The sequence below is a fragment of the Hydractinia symbiolongicarpus genome, chromosome 2, assembly GCF_029227915.1.
Source record: "Hydractinia symbiolongicarpus strain clone_291-10 chromosome 2, HSymV2.1, whole genome shotgun sequence".
Taxonomy (NCBI): domain Eukaryota; kingdom Metazoa; phylum Cnidaria; class Hydrozoa; order Anthoathecata; family Hydractiniidae; genus Hydractinia; species Hydractinia symbiolongicarpus.
The window spans coordinates 33,934,371-33,942,577 of record NC_079876.1 but is presented as its reverse complement, the minus strand read 5'-3'; the positions used below and the strand labels follow the sequence as shown (position 1 = coordinate 33,942,577).

The following is an 8,207-nucleotide window of genomic DNA, read 5'->3' as shown; positions in this document are numbered from 1 at the left end:
TCTCGGGCATGAAAGGAAGGTCGTTATGAGAATCATGAAGCTCCCGTGGATAGCTAACATCAACCTCAAGGATGTACCCCTTTTCACCGTTTTCCACAGCTAATTGTGAAATCAGTTCGAATGTAAAATCAGAAACCACGTCATCAACCCACTCAAACCCTCCGGTCGGCATCTTCTGAATCATGGCCCAGCCGTACAAATTATTTGCATCTAGGTACTGGAGATAGCTATTCATCTCCTTACTCTCAGATGTGTTGGCTTTGGTGGTATATTGTTTTTCCTCTTTCGGTACAGACGGTCCCCAACATACCTTTTCATACAAACCCATGATCTTATCCTTCATGGCTCTGTAAGCTTTACTAGTTTTCACCTTGATGACCCTAGGTACATGTTTCATAAACCAGTACCTCAATTCAATCAATTTTCTTTTTACAAAAGGCACGGTTTTAGCCATTTCCTGCTGCTCAAATAAATCCATGCAATTCCCATCCGATGTGTTGTACTCGTCCCCCATATACTTATTCTTGGCCTTGGCGTAGCGGTGGACAGCCTGACACAATCCACCCCTAATACCACTCTCAATGAACATGATCATCTCCATATCCGACAATAAATCTAGACTAACCTTGGTCTTTTTCAAACAAGCCCTCCAGGCTAATCCCGGAGCAGTGTAAAAGTGAGCAGGGTCTAGATCGTAGTTTCTCAAGCATGTTTCTCTGAATGTCTCAAACACATCACTCAGAAGCAGAACATCCGTCTTGAGATAGATATCATGATAAACGCCCATATTTTCAACTTTCATGTCCTTCCACACCTTTTGGGCATGCGCATAATCGGCATCGCTGATACCATTCATGTTCAGCTTGCTGTAGAAATCATCCTTTGACGGGAGCTCAGTTTCATTAAACCTATCGAATGAGTTAACATACTCATATGGGTATACACCCTTCCTTCTCATTATGTTGAATTCGTCACCATTGAAGAATTTTCGAAGGTTTTTGCACTGATCATCTGATAGGTTGTCAGCCAGAGAGCTTAGGCCGCTTGACATAAATCTAAATGAATCGATGAATCTCAGCTTTATCTTCCTGTCCTTAGTCTCACCATTTTTGTCGATGTATTCACCAACCTTAACATCGGTCGAGAAAGAGATATATTTCTCCTTATTCTCTGCGATTACATCCATACCATCCTCTCCGTACTTCCTTGCAAGCTCCTTAATGAATAAATGCGCATCATATCCGCTCAGATTGTGGAAGACAACCGGGATATAATTAGGTACCTTATACCGCAGATTACACCCCTGATGAGCGGCTCCACGAAACTTACCGGTGAAATGACAGTGATCCCTAACCTTGATGTCATCCTTGTCATCAAATTCCTTCATGCAAATGTGGCACACATCGGCTCTATTGAAACCGTCACGCTCCTCATCCGTCAGTGGATCCATTTCTTTCTGAGGAAACATGTTATATAACCTTTCCGCCTCGGAAACCACATGATCCACAAAACGCGTAACACAGTCCTCACCGCGATAAAGATTAAGAGGGTTGGGAACGTCACCATGAGCATATTTACTATAACAACAGAATCCGGTGGGAACATGTTTACCAACTTTCTCGGTGGATGATCCGCATTTTCTCTCATCTTCTGGCAACTCATTTGTAAAAGCTTCGAAATCGGCATACATGATGAATGGGGCTTTGAGCTGAAACTTACCATCGGTGAAGGTTAGGGTGCTACCCTCCTTAGGGAGTTGAATCTTAGCGGCATCGTTATTCTTGCAATACTCAAAGTGCTCATCCCTTTTCTGTTCGCTTGGAAAACCTGAGAGACAATTCAAGCAATAATGCTCTCTATGTCCATCCTTCGAGTTAACCTTGCTCAGTACACCGCTCAAGTTCTTAACAGCGATATAATGTCTCTTATCCCCCTCACACAGTAAAAACAAAACAACCGTCTCCTTACGATCAAGATGCTTCGACTTGCGACACATGTAGATACCTTCTCCCTCATCCTTTGTCAAAACATGCACAGCGACATCGGGGTTCCTCCTCTCGAAGAGATCTATCTTGTTTAGCGCCATTGGGAAAGTTAGACCATCCCAATTATACTTATCATGCTTCTTAAGGATTGAGATTCGTTCAGGGTGATTATCGATCTTATCATGATTGAGAGCAGCGATAACGGCCCATTTGAAGCATTCTTCATCCTCGTTATGTGGGTTAATCACGGATCGCTTACCACTGAAGTTCTCCGGCAGCGGCAAGTAAGAACTACCTCTAGTTAATTTCAGTTTATGGAAGTCCACATGCATATGCAAGATTTTATCGATTGTGAATCCGCTGGCAGGTAGAGCAGGGTTTTCAATCTGCTCGATTATCTTTTTACACATACGATCGAAAACATCAGAAATGTCATCGTGGGCGTGCAGTATCTCCATATAGCTATTGAAAGCTTTATCGACATGTACACATGGGGCATCGGCCGAGCTGGTGTCCTCCCTTACCCACTTCACCCACAAGGTCGCCTGAGTCTTCAGCGACTTTTTCTGCCCTAGCACGTCACTCATCAACCTATTTACGACGTGCCCGACCTTTTCGAGAAAGACCCTGACATTCTTCCCACCATCCGAGTTTATTTTGAAACGTTTGTATGAACCTACAAAAGCTTCTTCAATGGGGGTATAGGGGTTTTTCTCCTCCTCCACCTCCTCCTCCTCCTCCTCCTCCACCTCTTCCTCTTCCTCTCCACTGCCCTTTTTATACAAACCCATGATCTTATCCTTCATGGTTTTGAAAGCTTTGCTCGCTTTCTCCTTAATAGCCTTAGGTACATGATTTATTAACCAGTCTCTCCATTCGATCAACTTGCTTTTCAAATCCATGTCTTGTTGGCTAGTGCCCGGTCTCGGTGCCGGTATGGGTGCTGGTACCGGTCTCGGCGCTGGTACTGGTCTAGTGGGTCTCGGCGCTGGTACTGGTCTGGTGGGTCTCGGCATGGGTACGGGTCTGGTGGGTCTCGGCAGGGGTACGGGTCTAGTGGGTCTCGGCACGGGTACGGGTGTTGACACAGTAGTGGGTGTCAATAATTCGATCAGATCGGCCTTTCTGAGCCTTGAGTAGCCACGTAGGCCGCGTTCTCTAGCGAGAGCTCTTAATTCAACAACTGTATTTCTCGAAGTCATGCTTGGTTGTGATATACGATTTTGTAATCTTTAAGATGTTTGGCTATGATATACGATTTTGTAATCTTTAAGCCATTTTTATAAATCGTTAACCGGGGTGGAGGGTCGTGAGTGTCCTAGTTTGTGGGGCAACCACCATGTTAAATTGTAGTAAAACACGCTTTGTGATACATACATCGATACACCATGGGTACCCACCCATTGGCACCTCGAGGGTCGTGAATCACATTTGTTACCCGTCCGAGTAACAAAAAATGCCCTAACAATCCGACCCCTCAAATATTTTGTCTAATGACAAGATCTATTGATGCGCGACATATAGGGCATTTATCCCCCCTATTCTCCAATTTATTTGCGCACGATAAACAGCAGCAAAAATGCCCTGTTCTACCATGAACAATGGTGGCGGTCTTTCGTTTAGAAAGACAAATGATACATCTATTATCTTCATCAATGTCATCGTCTGCGTCGTCCTCATCATCAACCTCAACCCGTGCTGGTACTGGTCTAATCGGTGCTGGTACCGGTCTTGGCACTGATACATTTGGTCTCATCACGGGTCCAGAAAATTCGGTCACTTCGAGATCCAGCATCCCTATGACGAGCGGTAAAGTCATATCGGGATATCTTGCGGGTACTGTTGATAACAGTAATTCGATAAGCTCAGCCCTTCTGAGCCGCGAGTATCCACGTAGGCCAAGGTACCTCGCTCTGGCTCTTAAATCAGGGACCGTGAAAAGATCAAAGTCATCAATATATTCTCTACTGTGTATCAAATCGAGAACGATTCCTGAAGACATGCTTGGCTATGATATACGATTTTGTAATCTTTAAGCCATTTTTATAAATCGTAAACCGAGGTCGCGAGGATCGTGAGGGGCTTCGTTCGCAAGACAACCTCCGAGGTCGCGAGGATCGTGAGGGGCTTCGTTCGCAAGACAACCACCCGGGGTTGCGCTGCTCCATGGTGGTAAAACGCGGTTTATGATACTGACATCGCTCCACCATGGATCGTTTCCCGGAGTGTAAATGTTGGTGGGTACTCCCCCAGGGAAAAAAATCAGGACCTCCGAGGTCGCGAGGATCGTGAGGGGCTTCGTTCACAAGACAACCACCCGACCCCATGGCGGTAAAACGCGGTTTATGATACTGACATCGCTCCACCATGGGTACCCACCCACCAACACCTTGAGGGCCATGACCGGTTAGACCATGGGTACCCACCCACCAACATTTGTTACTCGTCTGAGTAACAAAAAAATACCCAATCACTTGGATCTTTTGTCGTTATAACGTTTTTGAGCTTTTAGATATGCCTCCCTGTTTTTCGACCTCCACCTTGAACAGTATCCATACCATTCCTTCTTGGTATCCAGATCGATGGTGTAGGATGGGTCGAGATCATTCTTCTCAATCACCTCAACCAGTTTAGCCTTTCTCATACCCACGATATACTTAATTCCGCGGGATTTAGCAACCTCTCGCAACTCTCTCAGTTTCATCAATTTATAATCCGGTGTGGTATCCATGTCTGACATATTAATATAATATATGAAAAACTTTAAGCACTTTTATCGTACCACATCATAACACAAAAAGGAGATAAATAAAGGTGTGCATAAATAAAACATGTCAAAACTTCAAGAGACTTACTATCAACCTCAAAATTTATGGAAAGGACAAAAGGCTGTTCAGAATTTAAGAGTATTCGGCTTCGGGCCAAAGGAGATTAAGAAGTGGCTATCAAAGCAAGCATTTTGGCAAGTACATTTACCCGCCCCAAAACATGTTGAAAGACCACATTATGAAGTTACCACCCCTAATGATTTACATCAATTCGATTTATTGTACATGCCCGGTGACATACTGTATGGTAATAAATATAAGTACATTTTGTCGGGAATCGATGCTGCTTCCAGATACAAGGTAGCCCGACCTTTGAGGACTAAGAAAGCCAAAGAGGTTGCCGCTATGATTGAGGACATCTACAAGGCAGGACCATTAACTTATCCGAAAACTTTCCAATGTGATAACGGTTCAGAATTCAAGGCAGATGTATCAAAGCTGTTGGAGAAGCATAAGGTTGAAATTAAAAGAGCGACTACAAAATATAAGCATACACACACAGCTTTTGTTGAGGCGTTGAACAAGATACTTGCCGAAAATTTATTCAAAATACAAGATGCCCAAGAACTGAATGATTCGGAAAAGGTATCATCTACATGGGTTAAGCATCTGTATAAACTGATTGATAGGCTAAACGATACAAAGACGCAGATGATTGATATGAAGCCAAAAGATGCTATTATAATGAAAGAGGTGCCTCTGGTTAATCAAGAGAGCTATCCACCTGAAGTAGAATTACCTAAAGATGGCTTGTATAGATATCTACTACAACCTGGTGAAGAGCATGATGATGGGCGGAGACGGGCAACCGATAGAATATGGTCGAAAAACACATATAGATTGCGTGAGGTAATAGCGCAACCTGGTAACCGTGTAATGTACTATGTTCAAGACGGACCCGGACGGGCTTTTGTAAAAGAGGAATTGATGTTAATACCTGAAGATACAGATTTACCTCCTGATTATGTGCAAGGTTGGTGAAAAGGGGGGCGATATCTTTACCTGTTTCTGGTAAAGATGATTGTGCCGAGGATCGCGCAGGGCGGTTGGCAGATAGGGCCGCTATGGCTCAGTCTTTGGGGGGCGATCGCGCCACATAATGTCACAAACCGCCTTAATATTAATTTTTATCGTACCACACGAAATATGCGAGCGGTGTACATGCGCACATCACTAACCTTGATTTACGGTCCTTCTGAGGCTTTGAACCTGGTCCATTAGACTTTTTTCAAACTGGTTGCGAGTTTCGCTCTCCATCTTTCTGTCGGTTTTCGTCATCTTGTCCAGAGCTTCGTAGTATATACCGCTCAGGGTTTGAAATTCAATGTGACTAATGTCGTCATTATTCAGAGCCCGCGAGACGGAGTTTTCAAACACGGCGATGGCGGACGTCGCAACATCATATAATTTCATGACCTTGTCAAGTTTGCTCCGATATCTTTTAATCAGGGCCATGACGGAGCCCGTGAAAATGGTTCCGGACAGTGCTACGGCTCCCAATCCCACGGAAGCGGGGATTCCGATGAGCGTGGCACCGGTTACCACCGAACCTATGCCCGAAGCGACGGTTAGGGCCGTGGCGCTGGCATTTAAAAGCACCAGTCTGTGCAGCGTCTTGTTATATTTCTCATATTTTGTATTGCACTTATCACGTAATTTTCTAAGCTCCCCAAGTTGAGAGTTCACAGTATTAGTATTAAACTTGTCCTGCTCGCTCGAATACTCGGGAGCCGTGGGTAGCTTCGGATAAATCTCTGCCATTTGGTTACTACAAAGAAAAAAACTTTACTCTAAATAACCTATATCCAGTTTATCCAGATCCTTGAGAGTTCTATGATACGTATCACACAAATTCTCAAAATCGGCTCTACAGATCCGAGTGTGCCAGAGTAGCGTTTTATCGAAAACATCGATGGCATTTTGTACAACGCGATATGCGGCTCTTAATTTGATAAGTTTCTCCCGATATGTCCTAACATATTGGGCGGTAACCGCATAGGAAGCCGAGCCCAATAGACACATACCCGAATTCCACATGTAATTTCCATGGGTACCGCCCAAATTTCTAATAATGGTCACCGCGGTCGCTATCGAGCCGGTAATTGCTGCGGTTCCGGATAATCCCTCCAGAATCGACCATATGATCAGAGATCCTCCGTGTTCGTGTGTCCTGTCTTGGAACTTGCCTCGTAATTTCACCAGCTCCTCAAGTTGGGAATTGGATATATCCGTTTTAAAAGTTTCTTCTCTGGTACTAGAACTCTCTGCCATTTCTATTATATTAGGAAAAAAACTATCCTTTAAATAAAATAATGGCGGACATTGATATTGATCCGTTTGGTGACCACGACCTACCCGACGAGGGTACCGATGACTCCACACCTCTGGTACCGAGGGAACGCACACGAGTACAGATACATACTGCCGATGAGGAGACATCATTCGGTGGAGAAACCTCTTTGCGCTCCAGAGTTACCAGTGAGCTGGTTAAATCGCTCTATGAGAAGCTACTAACTATATATCCAAACGAGAACCCGAGCGTAATACATACCAATCTGTTTGAGTCTCGTGGTCGTGAATTATACTACAAGGGTGATAACAGACCTCTGACAAATGGTGGATCTCTAAGGTCTACCGGTACCATTGCAGATCTATTGGGCAAGAAAAGGCTGCGCGGTTTGGGGTTCGATATACCGAAAGGTAGTATAACCCCCCGACAGGCCGCTAGGCTAAACAAAATAGAAGAGAGACTACCGTCACCGGATAAAATAGAGAATGCGACCGATATAGAATTAGAAACCATGTCTGGAGATGTTGTGAACAGTGCGGAAGATTTAATTTCATTGGTCAAACAACAATCTGTAGACCATGAAGCAACCCAGACCGGTGATCTATTTGAATATCCTATGCGTGAATTGCTAGGATTGGATAGATCATTGAGAAACATAAGAGGAAGTCTTCAGGATGAAGTTGCAAAAAAAGTTCAGCTCGAACAGCATATTGACAGAGAAAAAAACAAGTTGGAAGAGATGGAAAACACACCAAATATGACCGAGGAACAACAAAATGAAGCGAAAGAAAGGTTGAAAGGTTTGCAAAATGAGTTGAAAGGCCGGCAAGAGATTATCGATATTCTCAAAGGTAAACTTAACAGTCAAATAAAAAGCATCAGGGAGACGATTACCAAAGTACTTGACAAAGAAACTACATTGGGTGAAAAGATACGAACGCTATTCCGTGAGCAGGGTATCACCATCGTCAGTGTACTAACGGCATTTGGTATGGTTATCGGCCTTCTAGTTGAAACTTTGACACCAGGGGGTGGGGGGTCATCCACCGGTAATACAAAAAATCATGAAAAAACCGAAGGTGGTGCGAGGGAATGGATAAAGAA

At 44.1% G+C, this 8,207-nt stretch overlaps 1 protein-coding gene across 1 annotated transcript; it reads right to left on the bottom strand.

Annotated features, from left to right (window-relative positions):
• Window positions 1-3,462: 3,462 nt before the first annotated feature.
• Window positions 3,463-4,381, bottom strand: LOC130630141 (E3 ubiquitin-protein ligase Mdm2-like). Its single transcript, XM_057443534.1, has 2 exons — window positions 4,300-4,381; window positions 3,463-4,085 (listed from the first exon to the last, which is right to left on the bottom strand). The coding sequence occupies exon 2, from the start codon at window positions 3,985-3,987 to the stop codon at window positions 3,463-3,465; it is 525 nt and encodes a 174-aa protein (XP_057299517.1). The 5' UTR covers window positions 3,988-4,085; window positions 4,300-4,381.
• Window positions 4,382-8,207: the final 3,826 nt, after the last annotated feature.